General features: G+C 47.2%; 1 protein-coding gene across 5 annotated transcripts; it reads left to right on the forward strand.

The window, feature by feature from the left end:
* The first annotated feature begins 1,532 nt into the window (after positions 1–1,532).
* Positions 1,533–19,467, forward strand: UAP1L1 (UDP-N-acetylglucosamine pyrophosphorylase 1 like 1). Of its 5 annotated transcripts, none has more exons than XM_059864819.1 (10): positions 1,533–1,874; positions 8,632–8,836; positions 10,461–10,636; positions 11,687–11,859; positions 12,679–12,872; positions 13,705–13,845; positions 15,430–15,615; positions 15,756–15,821; positions 16,378–16,486; positions 17,288–19,467. In XM_059864819.1, exons 1-10 carry the CDS (start codon positions 1,598–1,600, stop codon positions 17,372–17,374), a joined length of 1,614 nt encoding a protein of 537 aa, XP_059720802.1. In that variant the 5' UTR covers positions 1,533–1,597; the 3' UTR covers positions 17,375–19,467. The 5 variants fall into 5 exon arrangements, with proteins under 5 accessions (XP_059720802.1, XP_059720803.1, XP_059720804.1 ...); XM_059864820.1 differs by having other exon boundaries at positions 1,534–1,874; positions 16,378–16,444; XM_059864823.1 differs by lacking the exon at positions 1,533–1,874 and adding an exon at positions 6,805–6,934.
* Positions 19,468–19,909: the final 442 nt, after the last annotated feature.

Consider the following 19,909-nt stretch of genomic DNA (forward strand, 5'->3'; position numbering starts at 1 on the left):
CACAGGGCCCAGTTTTCAAGAAGGGCAAGGAGTATCCCAGAAACTACAGGCCTGACAGTGTCACTTCAGTGCCTGGTAAAGTTATGGAGAAGATTATTCTGGGAGTTATTAAAAAACACCTGAAAGACAACACAGTCACTGGTTACAGCCAGCATGGCTTCATGAAATTCAAATCAAACCGTATTTCCTTTTATGGCAAGGTAGCCCACCTGTTTGATCAAGGAAAGCCAGTTGATGGACTCTCTTTGGATTTCAGTAAAGATTTTGATACTGTCTCTCACAGTATCCTTCCAGATAAAATGTCCAGCATTCAGCTGGGTAAACACATCATGTGATGGGTGAGCAACGCACAAAGGGTGACAGTGACTGGGGTGACATTAGGCTGGCACCAGTCACTAGTGGGGTTCTGCAGGGCTCCATAATTGGCCCTGTGCTCTTCAACATCTTTCTTAATGACTTGGCCATAGGACTGGAAGGAAACTGAGCAACTTTGCAGATGATACAGAAATGTGAGGAGCTGTTGACTCCCTCAAAGGGAGGGAGGCTCTGCAGGGAGACCCGGACAGTTTAGAGGGCTTGGCAATTACCAGCCACGTGAAGTTCAACTAGGGAAAAGGCCACATTCTACACTTGGGATGAGGCAACCCTGGGTGTACAAACAGACTGGGGAATGAGACGCTGGAGAGCAGGGTCACAGGAGGGGATCTGGGGGTCCTGGTTGACAGAAAGCTGAATGTGAGTCAGCAGTGCCCTGGAGCCAGGAGGGACATTTGTGTCCTGGGGGCATTAGGCCCAGCATCACGGGCTGGTCAAGGGAGGGGATTGTTCCACTCTGCTCTGGGCTGGGGTGGCCTGACCTCGAGCCCTGATGGCAGTTTTGGGCACCACAAAGTAAGAAAGACATTAGGCCATCAGAGAGTTGACAAAGGAGGTCAACGAAGATGGTGAGGGGCCTTGAGGGGAAGCTGTATGAGAAGTGGCTGAGACTTGGTCTGTTCAGCCTGGAGAAAATAGACTGAGGGTCACCCTGACAGTCTACAACCTCCTGAGGGGACAAGAAGGGACAGACGCTGATCGCTTCTCTGTAGCAACCAGAGACAGGACCTGAGGGAATGGCCTGAAGTTGTGTCAGGGGAGGTTCAGTTTGGATATTGGAAAAAGGTTCTTCCCCAGACGGTGTTTGTGCACCAGAACAGGCTCCCCGGGAAACTGGTCACAGCACTAAGCTGACAGAGCTCAGGGAGTGTCTAGACAACACTCCCAGGCACATGGTGTGACCTTGTGGATGGCGCTGTGCAGGGCCAGGAGTTGGACTCGATGATCCTTGAGGGTTCCTTCCAACTCAGCCTATTCTGTGATTCCGTGGGGGAAGCGCTGCGCTGGACGCAGTTCCTCCGGGGCAGGGAGTGCGGCGAGCCGACAAGCGTCTCCCGAACCCCCAGAACGAGAAGGCGCCCAAACCCCGGGACCGCGTGACCCGCGAGCGGCGGAAAGAGGTTCCGGGCAGCGGGACGGCACCTCTGGCTCCGCCCCGGCCCGGTGCTGCCCCGCCCGGTCCCGCCGCCTGCCGCGCAGCTCAGCGCGGGCTCCCCACGCCATGGACCCTCCCGAGGAGGTGCGGGCGCAGCTGGAGCGGTGCGGACAGGGCCATCTGCTGCGGTTCTGGGCCGAGCTGGACACGGCGCAGCGCGGAGCGCTGCTGGCGGCACTGTCGCCGGGGCTGGGCGAGCACTGCCGGCAAGCGGCGGCGGCCGGGGCGCGCCAGCGCGGCCCGCACGAGCGCCTGGACGGCCGGATGGAGCCGCTCCCCACCGAGCTGCTGGGCAGCGCCCGCCGCAGCAGCCCCACCGCACTGCAGCGCTGGGAGGCGGAAGGTGAGAGGGGCGTGAGGCCGCCTGTCCCTTTCGTTCCGGGGCTGCCGGGATCCAGCGCGGGGGTTCGGGACCAGCCGCGTTCCGCCGAGCCCCAGCGGTGCGGGACAGGGGCTGCCCCCGGCGGGGCCCCTTGCGGTGGCACCGCAGGGCGCTGGGCAGTCCACCCCCGGCACCGCGGGTGGGAGCCGCAGGGACGGCGGGTGGGGCAAGGAGGAAGAGAGCAGGGTCACGGCTACACCCCGGTCTTTAGCGCCGGCAGCCGGTGTCCTCGGCCCGGGGAACTTTGGTTGAGACACCGAGTTTTCACTCTGCGTTATGAAATGCAGCGGCCGAGGCCCCGCGGCCGTGCCGGATCAGAAGATCTCTACAATTCCGTGACAGGCAGTGATCTCTACAATTCCGTGATAGGCAGCTGGGGCTCAGTCTCTCCTCCCACAGAACAAGCGACGGGATAAAAGGAAAGAGCCTCAAGTTGTGTCAAAGGAGATTCAGGTTAAATATTGAGGAAAATTTCTTTACTGAAAGGGTAGTCCGGCATTGGCACAGGCTGCTCAGGGCAGTTTTGGAGTCACCATCCCTGGAAGTGTTCAAAAAGCAAGTGGTCATGACACAATACTGTTTAGAGGGCATGGGGATGATTTACAGTATCTGTCATGAAAAAATGTAATACTAGAGGATTTAAAGGGGCTCCAGGAGAGCTTGAGAGGAACTTTGGACAAGGACTTGGTGTGACAGAACAAGGGAGAATGGCTTCGCACTGGCAAGAGGGCAGGGTTAGACTAGATATTAGGAAGAAATTGTTCCCTGTGAGTGGTGAGGCCTTGGCACAGGTTGCTCAGAGAAGCTGTGGCTGCCCCTGGATCCTTGAAAGTGTCCCAGGCCAGGTTGGATGGGGCTTGGAGCAACCCGGGGTAGTGGAGGGTGTTCCTGCCCATGGCAGGGGTGGAGTGAGATGGTCTTTAAGGTCCCTTGCAACCTAAACCATTCTATGACTATGAGTCTCTGGGCAGGGTGGGAGCATGGGGGGTTTCATTGCTGCTGAGCTGGGCAGCTGCTTGGAGGATGAGCTCCAGCCCACCAACAGATGCAAAGGCCGGTCTCAGGTGCCGATCCCCATCCTTGCTGTGTCATGTGCAGCAGGAGGCAGATGGGATCTGGGAGAAGCCCAGTAAAGTCCATAATCCATGGTTTTTGGAGCTTGGTAGATGCGGGTGTGTGAAAGCTAGGGGTAATGGGGGAGATGGTGGCTGGATGTGCTCTTCCCACAGCATGTAAATCTTACATGGATGTCCTGTGCTTTTTTCTAAGTGCACACTCTTACTTATAAGGGCTTATATGTGTCTTGGATCTTTCTTTATAAAACATAACAGCACCATTAAAAATAATTTTAATTAAAAAAAGAAAGCCAGGAAGACCCGCTTGGGTTGTAGAGATACTTGCCTAAATTTTGACAAGTGGTTGCACAGCCTTGGCCCAGCGTTGCCAGTAAAGAGGTGAGGATGTGTGGGCAGGGGAGTCAAATTTTCCAAGCAGAAACAGAAATAGAAGCATCAGGGTCACAGGGCAGAGGAGCTTTTCTGCTGTGTCAGACTCCACTCATGGGGCTGAGTGGTGATGGAGGGAGCATAGGCTGGTACAGTGGATCACAGAATCCCAGAATGGTTTAGGTTGGAAGGCACCTTAAAGACCATCTCATTCCACCCCCTACCATGGACAGGGTCACCTTCCACTATCCCAGGTTGCTTCACACCCTGTCCAACCTGGCCTTGGAAACTTGAGGGATCCAGGGTCAGCCACAGCTTCTCTGATAACCTGTGCCAGGGTCTCTCCACCCCCACAGGGAACAATTTCTTCCCAATATCCCATCCATCCCTGCCCTCTGGCAGTGGGAGCCATTCCCCGTGTCCTGTCTCTCCATCCCTTGTCCCCAGTCCCTCTCCTGCTCTCCTGGAGCCCCTTTAGGCCCTGGAAGGGGATCTGAGCTCTCCCTGGATCCTTCTCGTCTCCAGGTGAATGCCCCCAGCTCCATGGCCTCCTCTGGACTCACTCCAGGAACTCTATGTCCTTCTCACGCTGACAGCCTCAGAGCTGAAGGCAGCACTGCAGGTGTGGTCTCACCTAAGCAGGGCAAAGAATTCCTCCTTCTCACTTGCTGCCTCTTGTGGTATCAGCCCAGGGCACAGGGACTTTCTGGATGTTAGTGCGCTTGGTCAGGGCATGTTGAACTTCTCATCCACCCACACCCCCCAGTCCGTCTTGGCATGGCTATTTGAGGGTGTCACAGTGAGGAGGAAGGGACCCTTTGAGCCCTAGAGGCAGATAGGGCTGGGTCAGGGCTCCACAGTTAAACTAACAGCTTTATCAAACTGGGTCACTTGTCCCCCAGCCAGCTAGGCAAGTGAGGAGCTGGTGTGTCTGCCTTGTGTCACTGGCTGCAGCATGGAAAGGAAAGAAAGGCCAGGCTACCTGTGTGGGCTGGCCTTGCTGGTTGCTAGTACTGCCTGCAGCAGCCCCGGTCTAACATGTTTGAGATCCTGCTACTGTGCCCAAATCATCTGACCCTAAAGTCTGATGGCTCCAGGCCACCTCAGCCCTGCAGGCAGCCTGAATTTTTACCAGAAGGCCTACACACAGATGTTCTGTTTAACTTGGTTTGTTTTTATGATCTGGTTTAAGGCTGAAGAGGGATTTTATTTCCTGGAACAGGGCAATCAGGACCAAAGACTTTGTTCTGATGAACCTGGGCATTGCTGTGTGTTCCTGCAGATGTGGCAGCATTCCTGCTGGCATTTCCCAGTGGAACCAGCACCATGGGCACAGGCTTTGCAGGATCTTAGGTCTCTGAGGGGATACAGCTCTGAAAGGCCTTTGTTTCTGGTATGTTGAGCAGGCTGGGAGCAGGTGAGCCATCCCAACCTGCTGTCCAATGTCCCTGAGACTGCATGGCTGGTACAGCCTGTGGCTGTGGGGTCATCATCACGCTGAGCTGAGATGCTCTGTGCTCTGCCTGTGCTCTCCACAGCTGCCACCTGCATTGCATCCTCCAAAGACTGAACAGCTGAAATAATATCTCCTCCTTCCCTCTCCCTCTTTTTCTATGATAAAAAATTATGGATAAGAACCAGACAACTGAAAACTTGCTTTGGGAACATCTGAGATATTTTTAAAATAGTTAAAAAACTAATACTGTTGTTATTGTGTCTCAGACAGCAAAACTGCCTGGTCAGATTTGCTTTCAGATCCTAAACACTGACGTTTAACAATCACATTTTCTGGGCAGCCCTAGGAATGATGGTATAAATCAAACATAGACCCAAGCACTTTTCCATTCTGTCAGTGTTTTATTAATGAAATCTAAGTCATGGCCATGGGCTGAGGTGTACCCCATCTCATCAGAGAGTTTGATGAGCCGTTCTGGTTATCTGACTGCTTTGCAGAATTGAAAAGTTTGGAGTCTTTTTCTCTTACTGACTGCTGTTGTAATGGGACTGATGTACCTGTTCAGTAAGAAAATTCAGTCTTTCTTGCAAGATCAGTCTGTTCCTCCTACAAAATTTTTTTTTGTTTTTTTACTTTTTCTGCAGATTAGGACTAACTGCAGCATTGGTGGGTATCTCAGCTTTTTCTCTTTACTTGAGCTGTTTGTGTTTCATATGCTGCAGAAAATAAGGTGGAATTTTTTTTAAAGGGGATAGATCTTTCCATTGTGGCCAGATGAGTCATTTTTTATGAACTTCAGTAGTGAATGTTGGTAATTTTACAGTTGGGAAGTCAGAGCAGAGCTACTTACTCAAATTTTTTGGTGTTATTTGTTTTCATGGTGACCTAAGATCAGAACTTGGAAAAACTGTCTGGGTTGTAGGGTTGTATCATAAATACTGAGAATGCCATAAATGATGGGGTGCACTCCCCTGTCTGGGTTGTTCTTGTGCACCATGGTGAGCCCTCCTGGAATATGGCCCTGTCAGTCTGCGGGATTGTTAAAAAAGTGACATCATTGATGTTATCAGTGATATTGCTTTGGGCTTGAGTTTATCCCACTGAGGTTGAGGTTTCAGTCCCTGCAGTGAGAGGCCCCTCCAGGAGATGTGTGTGAGATGGCAACTCCTCCTTGGGCAGATCCCATCCCCTTGTCATTGCGTGGAAAACTTCAGAAAACTGCTCTCTCCTGTGGGGCATCTGCATTTCAGTGGGGTGACGCCAGCTGTGGCACCTGTGAGCTGTGGCTGAGAATTGTAGCTCCTTGATGCTGTGGAGCAGAGTGGAGACCTCCTTGACTTTCCCAATACAGTGTTGACTTCAGAGTGTCATTCATGTAAATGGTGCTCTTGGTCACAATCTGTTGCTCTGCAGAAACGTCTCATTTGGGATCTGTGGGATGTGGTCTGTTGCATCAGAATGTGAGGGTGTGTGTTGGTGTGAGGCTGGCAGTGCAGGGGGGAGATGCAGCAGGGCAAGTGCCCGACTTGTTCCACTGGTGGTTGAATTCCAATTGCATTCCAAAGCAGCATCCCTCATGTCGCAGCAACTGAGAGCAGCAAATGCTGAGCTTGGACCTCAAGCAGCTTGTTTTAAATTGCTGTGAAATACTTTAGCTCAAGTTTCAGTTCTAGATTATTTTAAAGAAAAAGAATTCTTAAAAAATGTTTTAATTGCCCATTTCACAGAATCACAGAATGGTTTAGGTTGGAAGGGATGTTAAGGACAAGATTATCTTGTTCTAACTCTCCTGCCATGGGTGTGAATGCCACCCACTATATGAGGTTGCTCAGGGCCTTTTCCAACCAGGTGTTGAGTATTTCCAGGGATGAGGCAGAACAGTTTGGAAGTGTCCCACAGGGCAACTTTTTTAGGATTTTTTTTCCCCTTCATAAATTCTTTCTGTGCAGGATCCCAATAGGGAAACAGCCACCACCCAAGCCAGGGCATGAGAAGGTTTGGAGCCATGCTCTGGTGCCTCTCCATTCAGCTCTTTCCCTTCTCCTGCAGTTATGCCCTGCACTGGCAAACAGCTGAGCATGTAGGAAAACCACGTGATGGGACTGGAGCAAATACTTGTTGTAAGTAATAGCTGAGACCCTCTGCTCTGTACTTTGAGTGTCCCAGGCAGCTCAGTGGAAGCACAAAGGAGTCATTTGTTGCTTGTGGTTTGTTGTGAAATGCTGGATGTCTTATTTGCATCACCATGCAGCTCACCCAGGTCCTCCCATGTCTTTTACATTACCAATTTAAACCTATTCAAGCTTTCCCTGCTGTCCAAGGACCTCCTGAAACTTAGAAATCCCAAGATTTCCACCCACAGGTTTCTTCTTAGGGAGCTCTCCTAATCCTACTTGGAGGATTGAAGATCTCCAGAGGTGGCTTCCAGCTCTCACTCCTGTGGCCCTGTGACCCCAGAGGCTACTCTACAGCAGAACCTTGGCTGTGGAACCGGCCCCCTGTGTGCCAGGACACCGCCAGTCTTTTTGGAAGGGGTGTGTTTAGGGAGAAAGTCTTGTGTTACTGCTGTGGTAAGACTGAAACTTTTAAGCATGGGAAGGGGAATGGTGTTACTGTAATGTCATGGACAACTTAAGTCTTTGCTGAGAAAATTGCTGGAAGCTGTAGTTTTGAACAGAATTAAAATTGAGCCAAGTTGTTAAAAGAGCAGTTGATATTTTTGCTCTGTTGTTCATTTAAACAGCCAATTATTTAAAGATTAGCATAAACCCAATCCTTTTTTTTTTCTAATTCAATTTCTTTGGTCCCCATATCTTTCAGTCCAAATCAGGAATATTTTAGCCTCAGCTGTGGTTAATGTGAGGTGTTTCCTGAAGGCTGGGGTGCTCCACAGGCTGTCCTTGGCTGCAGGAGCAGTGGCAGTTCAGTGCTGTGTGATGGCAGAAGGCCCTGATAGCTACCTGCAGCAGAGCTGTGGCTTCTGACATGGCAAGCCTAATGTTCCTTGCATCCCCAGAGAAACTCGAAGTGTTCCCTAATGACAAATTTTTCTCACAGTTGTCAATCATTATTGTGATGTTGACTTTGGAGAAGACAAGGACCAGAGTCAGAGAGTGATCTGAGTGTTTATTATGTGCTCTGGTTCTTTCCCAGATTCTGGACTTCCCTGATTTGTCAGGAGCACTGACACTGGTTTCAATTAGATTGTGGAAGTTGTAGCTCCTGCAGGCTTTGCTGTATTACCAGCCCTGACTGCAGCTGTGTTCAGCTTCTATTGAAGCTGGAGCATAGGTACAGATAATTGATTAAGGCAGATTCCAGAAATCCTCCTGCTTTACTCAAGATGATGAGACTTGGCTTCTTTGGGATATAGGAATGATAAGGGACCTCTGGAGATCTCTAGTCCAACCCCCATTTGGAACAAAACTGTAAACAGCCTCAGGGCAGGTCAGCTGCAGCTTTACTAAAGTAATCCTTGAAAACCTTAAGGGGTATTCCTTCCTCTCTGGATGTCTTTTCTAGTGTTGCATTACCTCCCTAGTAAAGATTTTGTATCCTAATTTGAATCTCCTAAGCTGCAGCTCATTTCTATTGTCTGTTTTTGCACCAGTTGTTGCTTTAGGTAAAGAAACTGCTGCATCCAGGAGTTGAAAGGAATTTTCTCCTGTGTGTGCAGTGACATATTTCTCTCTGAGCTGCCAACTGAACTGGCAGCTTCTGGCTGTTGCCTGAGCTCTGCAGAAATGCTGAGGAGAAGAACATAGAGTGTTGATTGCTTTGGAGGTTCTTATATTTCCTTGGGCTTCTTTTTCTACAGGTATACATCAGATTTCACAGAACAAGGTGGCAGTGCTACTCCTGGCTGGAGGACAAGGAACCCGCTTGGGAGTCAGCTATCCCAAGGGCATGTACAACGTGGGGTTGCCCAGTGGCAAGAACTTGTATCAGATCCAAGCAGAAAGAATCCGCAAAGTAGAGCAGCTTGCTGGCAAGAGACACCACTGCAAGTGTATCATTCCCTGGTAGGTGACCTAAAGCCAGACCTGCTGTGCAGGGCTCTTTGCATTCTAGTCTTGCCCATGTTGTCTTTAAGAAGCACTGAGCTGGGTGCTGTACAGAGACGGGTCGAGAGGAGCCTTTTTTTGGCAGGATTTGTGATGGCAGAGGCTGGAGGAAGGTGCAGAGGGATGGGAGGTGGCAGGTCCATGTGTGCAGACCTGAGGAATTACCTGAGTACAGCCTTTGTATCACTGACCACAACACTAACTGCTGTACTTTGCTGGCTTTGCAAGCAGCTACTGGCAACACTGTAAACAGCACTTTTCAGTGATTGTTGCAGATGCTCTACAAGAAATTTCATCCATTTCTGCTTTCTCAGGTTCCTGCATGGAGGACAACCTAGAGCTTGCCTTCCAAGCCCTTCTTCCTCCCCTTGTCCATAAACTATGTAAAAAACCTCTTGCTTTGTGTTCAGGCCACCTCCTGCTGTCACTGTTTACAGTTGCCTATTCTGCTGGCTGCTCCTGGCATTCAAAAGAGATGAGCTCTGCAAAATGTGAATTCCCTGTAGGGTGTGGTGGATGAGAGGAAGGCACTGCACATGTGTCTGGAAATGTTTTCTGCTAAATGCTCTTAGTTAGACCATGAGGACTGTGTAGAAATACGCTTTTGGGATCAGTGTCTGGTCTGAGGCAGGGTTTTGGCAGTGAAAGAGTAGGTGTCTGAGGGCTTCAGGGTGCCATATTGTTTTCCAAATTGGAAGTCAAATTTGATTCATACATTGTTTCCTTGTGGAAGGTGAGTCCATATTGTGCTTCTTCCTGAAGCCTTGTGTACAGGACCTGAATTGCAAATGCATCATCCTTGGAGCTGCTGGAAGCCAGGATGGATTATCTGCAAGATGCCACATCTGTTTCCAGTTCCCCTCCCGGGGGTGAGGAGGCAGTTGAAGTATTTTGCTGCTCCAGTATACCTGGGCCCAGGCTATGGTGTGCTACAGAGATGTAAATTGGGGATGGGGAATTGAGGTCCAGGCTCTTCTATGTTGTTTTCTCATGCTGACAGAGGACCCTGTATTCCTATGCCGATAGTTGTTGAAGAGTTTGGCAGGTAGATGATGAAGGTGGCTTTTAGACAGTAGTGGAGGAAGAGACAGAAGCAATGTGGAGCTGAAAGGAAAGGAGGAAATAGATATACTTACGACAAAAACAAACCATGCAGCCAACATATGGAAATACTGCTGTTTGCCTTGGCACTGAAGAGGCGCTGGCAGAGTGAATTGGCCAGGGTTTCTATAGACATTTAACATCAGTTTGAATCTAGAGTGAGTGAGCCTGTTTTCTGCCCTTTGTCTTGTTTCCCAGCTCATCCAGGTATCCAGATGTTGTTCACATTTAGGGCAAGGCTCTTCTGTCCTGACTGGAGCTAGGCCAGGGTAGGATCATGCCCTGATATGGTCATAGGACCCCATGCAGCCTTACCGCAGGATGAGTTCTGGAGGAGAGCTCTCGTGTGCAGTTGCTCACCACAGGATGCTGCTGTGTCTCATTTCACACTCCTGGGATTCCTCTCTTTTCTCTTCAGTTTGTAGTTTTGCCTTTCACTTGTGTTGTTCTTTCTCATTGCCAAGTCCCTGTTCCTGCCTAGGTATATCATGACAAGTGAGTTCACACTGGGGCCAACAGAAGAGTTTTTTGTACAACACAACTACTTCAACTTGGACAGATGCAACGTTGTCATGTTTGAACAGAGGATGCTGCCTGCTGTCACCTTTGATGGGAAGGCTATCTTGGAGGAGAAGGGGAAAATTGCCATGGCTCCAGGTACTTGCTGTTTCCTCTTCCATACTGCAGTACTGTTATATTTGTTGGTAGTTGATACGGGTCATCAGCCTGCCCGGGCACACAAAGCAGGCTATGGGGGTCAGGGCTAATGGTTCCAGTCAATGTGGAAAGGTTCTCTAATGTTTCAGGCTGGTAATCAGGAGCATACATCTGTTTAGTTCTGGCTGGACATTTGACCACAGCACATGTTTTTTATCCAGTCTGGGAGTGTTGGCAGGATTAGAAGTTCTGTGGCTGTGGGGTAGGAGAAAGGCGTATTTGCAAAGCTCTCTATGTGGTCTCTGGAGTGCTGCCTCCTGTGGTGAAGGTCAGGAGCTCAAGGCTGATAGCTGGAAATGGGCAAAAAAGCAGCAAGAAGATGAACTCTTTCCAAAATGACAGCAATGTCTCACATTGTAATGTTCTTTTAACCTAGACATGGTAAGAGACTTGGTGAGGGCAGCCCCGCAGGGGCTGAGTTGCAGCTGCAGAGTGGTTCTCCTACGAGCTGACAGGGGCCTCCCAGGAGGAACTGTAAATGGGTGATCTGTGATAAACGTGCAGGTGAGGTGTCTTTTGTACAGCTGCAGTTCAAGCCTTTGAAAAGGCACTGAGAATTTGGGGGGAGGATAAACAGAGAATAAGATTTATTTTAGTCTTTCTCCAAGAAAGAGAATAAATGTGCTTTTGCCCCGTACTGGAGGAGAAGTGTAAAAAACTTTTCCCACCCTCTGCGTAGATTTGTCCTTTAGTTGTCTCCCTCTGAGGATCTTAGTAACCTTCATAAAGTCTCATAATGCTGCTCAGTGAGGCTTGTCCCCATCGTCCCACTCTTCAAGTGAGAGAACTGGGGTGAAAACATGCTCCCCTGAACTGTGTGGCAGAACTGGAAATAAAAGCTGTTACCACTGGCGCTTGGCTAGAAAGCATTCCATACTCTTCCATTCAAGAAAGTTTGTTCAGTACTTTCTGCTTTTGCTCTGTTAGCTGGAAAAAACCACCCCAAACTCACAAATGAGCCAAGACTTTCTCTTTTTTCTTGCATTATAGATGGCAATGGTGGCTTATACCGTGCTTTGATGGATAATAAGATCTTGAATGATATGAAGCAGCGTGGAATCCAGTATGTCCATGTATATTGTGTGGACAACATCCTTGTGAAAATGGCAGATCCAGTCTTCATAGGTTTCTGTATTTCCAAAGGGGCAGACTGCGGTGCAAAGGTGAAGCAATGCTAGCACTTGGCTGGTTTCCCACAGGGAGTTTGGGTCTGATGACACTTGGAAGCTGCTGGTTGCAGGGAGCTTACATGACCTGTGGTGTTCAACCCTTTGCACATCAGCAGCTCACTGTGAGCAGGTTTAGAGTTCCTTGCTGCTTGCACTGCATTTCACATTTCTACCCGTAGGTGTCCTCTGTTCTTCCCAGAGTACTGTGGAAAATAAACTTCAGTTAGAGCAGGAAGTATATCTGCACAGGAAACTGCAGACTGGAATTGCTTTGCACCTATGCCCAGTCCTTGCTACACAGTCCTTGCTATGGGCTGTCTAGAAGCCATACTGGACTGGGTTGTGTTTTATAAATGTTCCTTTAAGTCTAATGGAGGCATTTCTTATGCTCTGCTGTGGAAGATGGAGAAAGCCTTAACAGCCTGGATTTTGTTAAAGCAGCACGTGTCTGAAGAGAAATTTATGTTACCTGAGTCATCAGCTCTGTTCAGACAAATGGGAAGTTGAAGGCTAATAGTTGCAAACAGCTTTCTTTTAATGCCAGATCCTGGTCCTTGATAAGAAAAGTACCCCCCACTATGCAGATTGTTTTTAACTGCCTTCTGAGAAACTCAAATTACGTGGTTGTGTACTGGGGTTTATGTTGAATTAATGGGCAAAATGTGCCTCCAGACTGCTCTGGGCCCCTTACACAGCCCTGAGGTGCTGGAGGATCGGCAGGCAACAGTCCTGTGGGATTGTTTGTACTTGGGAGTTGGAATAGTCCTGGGATTTTCTTCCTCTTTGTCATAAATCTGTGTCCTGTGGCTGCAGGTAGTGGAGAAGGCCTACCCCACGGAACCTGTTGGGGTGGTGTGCTGTGTGGATGGGGTGTACCAGGTGGTGGAGTACAGCGAGATCAGCCTGGAGACTGCACAGCAGCAGCGCCCTGAGGGGGGACTGGTGTTCAGTGCTGGCAACATCTGTAACCACTTCTTCACTGTTGAGTTCCTGGAAAAAGTGGCCCAGTAAGTCCCAGCAGACCTTCTCGGTAGCTGTGCAGCCCAGAAATACCTCCAAGACTGGGTGTTCCTGTTTCGCACTCTGGAATTTTAGTTATGGTTATTCCCTATATTGCCTTTCACTTCCTATCTCTTCCAAACAGTTCCAAACACCTGAGTTCCCTTTCTGACAGCCTCAGCATACTCTCCAGGCCCTACCCAAGGAAGAGGTTCCCAGGTTCACTGTAACTAAATCAATTGAGATATACCAGTGCACGATCTTCCTGGGCCTTCAAGGGTGAGCAGCTGTGCAGGCTGCAGTGTGGTCAGTGATGCAGCCTCATACCATGGATTTCTGCGGGGAATGTTAGCCGTGCCAACGCTTGGGACAACAGAGTTCGTGGGAGAGGGTGAAGTTGTGGGTGGACTCTGCACCTTGGTGTTGGGGAATGGGGATGTGATGCTGGGCTTTGAGTGAGCAGCTGTACAACCTTCCTAAAGAGCTTGAACCGCCCTTGGGTGAGGGATCTGCTCTGCTCTGTTTTCACCCCAATCAGGTAACAATTAGGGTTGCCTCTTTTTTTTTGTAACCTCTGCCTGCAATTTCAGCTTGATGCATACTTCTCCCTCTCCTCTGACTGTCATGTCGCAGTGGTACAGAGAGAGCCCATGGCCAGGCTGTTCTGCCTGGGGAAGTGTTTCCTGGATATGACTTGGATCACATGGGAGGGAGCAACACCCACAAACAGTTGAGAGTTGACCCAGAGCAGTAATGAGCCTTTTGCTTCCCTCAAGTGTATTGCTTTTTTCTAAGTGGGCTTGAATTAAATAAAATGATTGGTTTCTTCTCCTTTTGCAGGAAATGGGAGTCACAGCTGAAGCATCATGTAGCCATAAAGAAGGTGCCCTACATTGACAAGGAGGGAAATCTGGTAAAACCACTAAAACCGAACGGGATAAAGCTGGAGAAGTTTGTGTTTGATGTGTTCCAGTTCTCTAAGTTAGTGACAGACATAATTTTACTTTTCTCCTCCCCTTCTCAGTGTTTATTTGAATGACTGTAGGTTGAAACAAGCCATCCCAGGGAGCACATGGTTTGTGTGTGGCTTGTTAGGAAGGTTGTTGGATGTACACCCAGCTCCAATACAACCGTAATGCCGCGGGCTTCAAGGGGAGCTCACAAGGCACTCACATATCCTCAGGAGAATGACCAGTCTGGGAGCAGGGTTGGCGTAGTGCTTACGCCAACCCTGCTCCCAGACTGGTCATTCTCCTGAGGATATGTTGGCTGGCCTGGCCTCTGCCAGCCTGGGAAAAACAAAAGGAAATTGAGTGCAAAGTCAGTGAAGCACATATTGGATTATTTAGACTTGCAAAAATTGGGTCTTTCAGCATTGTGGCTTCCATGACAACTGCAGCTCTGGTTACATTTTTGGGTGCATTTTTGTTAAGCCAGGGCTCAGGTTGTACCCTTTGTGCTTGGAAAACTGTTTACTTAAGCACCATGGGGCCAAGTGGAACTGTCAGTGTTCACTTTCCAAATTCTGCAACATAGCTGGGAGTGCTGTGACATACATAGTCAGGGGTACTTGTGTCTAGGGAATATAGGATTTTAGCAATTAAGCCTAAGTGTTGTTATAAAATCTATTTCTCCAGGGTCTCAAATTCAGCATGAAGACTCGGTTTTAGGCCTTAATAAATGCCAAAGAGGGACCTCAGGCAAACTGAATTATCTTTGTTTGGGGATACTATTTCTATTTTTATACTATTTTCTTTAGAATAGAGAGCTCAAGGTTTGAACCAGTCTGTTTCCTGACATGTGTTAAATAAAGTAGTATCAAACTAAAGACAAAACCAAAACCCAGGGTGATGGGAACACTGCTGAGTTCTGAGCCATGACAGAACTCATTTGCAAGCAGTGGTTCCTTGTGGTTTTTTAACAGCTCAAAACCACCTTGGCAGCTGTGCTTTCATGCATGAAGTGCAGAAAGCACATGTGGTGGTGTTTTTTAATTTGCACTCCCATTTCTGGTAAACAGCTGTACTTCACAATCAACTGTGAGGCCTCCCTTGTTGCTTGTTTGTCCCTGGGAGCTGCTGTCCTTAGTTGGTCGTTACCTACAGATTCCCAAGCAGGGGGTATTTCTTGGGGCATGGTGGAGTGCTCTGCAGTGAGTGCACTACTCATGCTCTGCCCAAGCTCTGGACAGTGCTGTGTTCTCTGTCTGGCTGTGTTCTGAGCTGTCTTGTCCAAGAACCTCCCACTGCCTAAAAAAGTTTCTGTGGCATCTCTGTTGAACTGTTGCTTTTTCTCTTCCTCGAGCACAATTCTGGTAGGTTGGGAGGCTGTTGTTAAGTTCCCAAAGAGAGAAGGCTTCTTGTTTTTTTCCATTCTACAGCCCTGGTACTCCTTGGGTCTTCAGAATGTGAGTGGGCTTCCCTTGGCTTGACTGCCTCAGGCTGCATACAGTGCATCTCCCAAAAATATATATGAGCCTTTCCCCATGAATGTTGTTGTTGCATTAGCGGGGCTGATGACTAGCTCTGGTTTTCATGATCATTGTTTTCTTCCCTTTGCTGGTAGGAATTTTGTGGCATTTGAAGTTCTGAGAGAAGAGGAATTCTCACCACTAAAAAATGCAGACACAGCTGACAAAGATACTCCTACCACTGCTCGGCAAGCCCTCCTGGCCCAGCATTACCGCTGGGCTCTCAAGGCTGGAGCCAGATTTGTGGATGAAAATGGTTGCAGGATACCAGAAAAACTCAGGTATAAATCTGTGACCATCTCTGCAGCTTCTCTCATGGAAGTGCTCAGCTATGCCAGCTGGCCAATGGCACATGCTGGGCTCTCCAAAACCGGGCATTAGTGTGGTCACGGGGTGGCTTAGTGTGATTTTTGTTCAGCAGGTCCTCTCTGGATGTGCAGGTTGATATCTACACTTCTTGCTCCTCTTACGACTGTGGGTGCTCCAGGTAGTTAGCGCTTGGGGCTCTGGGCATTCTCTCTGGCAGAACCCTGCTCTTGGGGTAATGAGTCGGCCCTTCCTTCAGCACCTTGTTAGACAATGGCAGTCTTTTCCATCACTCTGGATTTAGCAATGCAAGGAATTTTAATTTGTAGGCCCTGACAGCTTTTCTGACTGTGTCCCCAACAGGATTCTCAGGAGGTCTTAAGGATTGGTTGTTAGAGTGATTACCAGTTCAGATACCTTCCTGCATCATGTATAATGGAAAGCTGTTTTTACTCCACGGGGCCATTACTTCATCAACTCATAGTTCAATAGATCCACAAGTTGTTCATTTTACTTGAAAAGCATCTCTATAAAAGGGGTGTTTTGGTTTTGCTGAGTAACATTTGGGACCTGTTAATTCCTTTTTATTTTCACACTTTGTTTTCACATAATGTCTGGTGCATGTGTCTTTAACAAATGTCTTACCCTTCTGGATATCCTATTCTGGATAATCTTTTGAAGAAGATGCACTGTTTTTTAACCATGGCAGGAAGTTAATCCTGTGTTCTCTTCTTTAGTCTCTCAGGAACTGAAGATCCTCCGGCTGTGTGTGAGATTTCTCCATTAGTGTCTTACTTTGGAGAGGTGAGAATAGCTATCTGTGGAGGCATTTTTAAGAGTGTGCAGGTATGCATCTGACTTCCTTCCAAACACAGATGGTTTCTTTAGCCTGGGCTTGATGAGAAATGGTAAGATTAAGGAAACAGGGACTTGGGCTCTGTGTTATCATTATGTGGTTCCATTATGATTTACGCTTCAGCATTTTGTTCACTCTCAGTTTTAGCCATCTGTAAAATGAGATTTGCAACCAGGCTGCAGTTTCATTAAGATTCCTGAGCACTTTGAGATCTTAATAAGAAGCGCAGAATATTCAAATTGGAAAACCATGGGTTCTGTGCTTATTTGTGCTCATATCCCACAATAAGTGAATCCTGACTGAGAAATATGATATATATGTTGGCTTTAGGGAAGCCATTTCTCAAGTTTGTCCCTCTGAAAATAATTGATCCACAGAAACTTCCATTTAATAATGAGAATAGAAGCTTCCCTATTGGATGGACAGGGTGAGAAATAGTAGATTGCAGGAGAATGTGTGGGCACTGTTTGCTAGGTTTCTACATGTGTTAACTTGCAAGCCAGCTACCTGCAGTAGGTGTATTCCTCAACACATGCAGGTGACAAACTCATTGCAATCAGTAGGTTGTCAGAACAAAATGAAAGGACACACCTTCCCATGTTGTTCTCCCAAGAAGTTTGTTTCTGACATCAGGTTTTATGGTTCCTTAGCGCCTCTGCTTCTTGAACCCCAGAAACACTTTCTGTCACCGGGGAAACTAACTCTTGCCTTGTCCCTGACCTTTGGCAGTCACTTACGGACTTAAAATAGCGCATTTACAGCCTAACAATACTGTTCTCACACCTTCTCAGGGTCTGGAAGTGTACATGAAGAACAAAGAGTTCCCTTCTCCCTTTGTACTCGATGAAAACAAAGTGGAAATGCTGGAAAATTCTTGAAGTGGGAAGCCTTTCCTTCTCAAATTAGATCCATGTTTGTCAGATCCATTATAAGAACTGACAGTTCTAAAATCTCAATGAGGTGCATTATAAAAAAATTGCTTTTGTGGCTTAACACTTTCTGGGTGCTAAACAGATCCTACATTTCTTATTTACTGTTGCATATGAATACGGAAAAGAGCCAGTCAAGGCCTGATAAATCAGCTTTGCCTTCAAGAAGATTCAGTTTCTTCAGTGCCTTGTTAGGTGTCTTGTTTGTGTTGGTGTGGTTTTTTTGGTTTGGTTTTGTTTCTATATCATGTGCACAGTTGGAGTCAGACTGAGATCCCATCCTGAAAAGTATGGAAGGACTTTGGATACTGAGGTTTTCTCTCCAGTGGTCAGTTTTTTCCCTAATCATGTGCTGATTTGAAGATCCAATTCAGCAATTGAATCCTCTAAGCAGATCATACAGAGTCTGCTGTATGGAGGGATGTTGCTGTGCCTAAGCATTGCTTGAGGCTTGGAGTCCAAAGTAGAACAGACTAGTTTTGTATCTAGGCTCATTGGTGCCATGCTTAGACTGATTGCTCCTTACAGTTGTAGTGACTTGGGTTTTTTTAATTAAAAACAAAAAAATTTTCACGACCCTCTGCCCTTCCTGACTATAACAGTTTTCCTTTCCATTTCCTGTTTAATATATACCATATCCCTCAGACAAGGTTCTCTTGGGGTACCTGAAAGTAGTAAAAGAAACAAATCCCAGTGGTAGAATTTAATGCCTAACCAAAACAAAACAAAAAAGACTCAGCATCAGCAGGGTACACAGTAAAACACCAGCCTCCGCTTCTACAGTTTTTCTCCAGGTGATTTTCCAGCACTCTTTCACTTAGGAAGTAATTCCATAGATGCCTTTCTTTTAGATATGTTACTAACCACAATGTAAAGTGTCAGCTAATGAAGGACACTAATTGTCAGAACATATGTAGCATGTGAACTCAGCCCTGGCCAGGGGGCCTCAGGGTAACTCTGACCCTTAAGCCGCCAGTGATTCTTCATGTTCAGTTTTTGGACACTGCCCCAGAAAGCTCATGCCCTTTGGATGCAGAACCTGTGCTGAGCATACCTGACTCAGTATGTTTCAGCCTTGGTGAGGATGTGTCAGCTGCACTCTCTGGTGGCTGGCCTTGGCCTCAGAAATGTTCCATACTCTTCCCCTAAACGTGGTGTTAGGGAAGGTAGCAAGAAGGACATTTCATCTGAAATGTTATTTCATGCATCAGCTTCTATTGAGGAATTGCTTATGTTATTTCATTAAGCATAATAAGTTCCATGGCTTTCTGCCATTTCTGATGTGAAGCTCTATTCAGAATAATAGAGAAGGGAATGGGGAAGTATAAAAATGACTTTGAGAGTAAATACAGTTTCTAAGTATGCTCAAGTTTTCCAAAGAAAGCATCTAAATGTCATTATCAGAGTTTTTGGTTGTGAAGTGTTTCTGCATGAACTTGAGTAATGATCCTTTCACACATGCAGACCAGCTAATGACTGGTTCTGATTACCTCAGTTGGCATGTGCAGCCGGTAATTCACATTTTTAGTATAAATGAAGCATTTGTCCTTGTCACCCAATTCTGTAGTCTTTTTGCAGTGTTTCTATGACACATTCCATTCCTGTCAGTCAAGTTTTATATCTGAGAACATATTGTGTTGTATATTTGTATTGCTCAGAAGTTCAAGAACATGCTTCTTTTATACTCTGCTGTGCTATAAAGAAATATTTCTTTCCTTTTTCTAAAGTTCTTTCTCTTTTGAAGCTTCAGTTTCCATGCACACAGAACAGAGCTGCTGACATGGTTTTCAAAAAGTTAAATTAAAATGCTAAATGTCTTGTCTTTTGGTTTTTTTATTTTCTGTGACTCTTCACTTTAAACTGGAACATAGAAACAATTTTGAGAGAACTTTAACAAAAAAAAAAATCTGTCCTGTACGTAACAGTCTTTGTGCACATTATAAAATGAAAAAAAGTACCTGAAACAAAGGGAACACCTGTACTACTCCAGAAACTTCTGGACATCTAAGCATTTTTAACAATAAAGATGTTACTGTGATTTATATGTGTTTGTCTGTGTTTCTTGTATGTGAGAAAAGACACACTTCTTGTCTCCATCCCTGTGAATGTTGTCACTCCAGCTGCAAGATGGTGTCACTGCTGGTGCATCTGGAGACTGCAGTGCCAACTCTTCAGATTACAGGGGCAAATGGAACTCAGCAGAGCGTGATTCCTGAAGGGAGTTGACATTATGGGATCTATTTTTTCATCAGAAAATAGAATATCGTGTTCTTGTCTCCTGTATATTTTTTCCAAGCTTTTCAGCTTAGTTTATTGAGGGAAGGGAGTTTATTTGCAGGTGGTGGTTGTCTTATTTCAAGTAGATTTGAGTAATATGGTTCTGAGTCAGTCTCACAGCTGGTGTGTAGGTACTGAGCACACGCTGCCATGCAACTTTAACTTTGGTTTCCAATGAGAGTCACTTCTTAAACACAGCTCTATTTG

The sequence above is a fragment of the Haemorhous mexicanus genome, chromosome 21 (assembly GCF_027477595.1).
Source record: "Haemorhous mexicanus isolate bHaeMex1 chromosome 21, bHaeMex1.pri, whole genome shotgun sequence".
In the NCBI taxonomy this organism is placed as follows: domain Eukaryota; kingdom Metazoa; phylum Chordata; class Aves; order Passeriformes; family Fringillidae; genus Haemorhous; species Haemorhous mexicanus.

Excerpts from the sequence above, each read along its gene's own strand:
- UAP1L1 (XM_059864819.1), top strand. The coding sequence starts at position 1,598 with ATGGACCCTCCCGAGGAGGTGCGGGCGCAGCTGGAGCGGTGCGGACAG. Across the intron at positions 12,873-13,704 it reads TTCCTGGAAAAAGTGGCCCA|GAAATGGGAGTCACAGCTGA; the intron begins GTAAGTCCCAGC and ends CTCCTTTTGCAG. Across the intron at positions 15,616-15,755 it reads AGGATACCAGAAAAACTCAG|GTCCTCTCTGGATGTGCAGG; the intron begins GTATAAATCTGT and ends TTTGTTCAGCAG.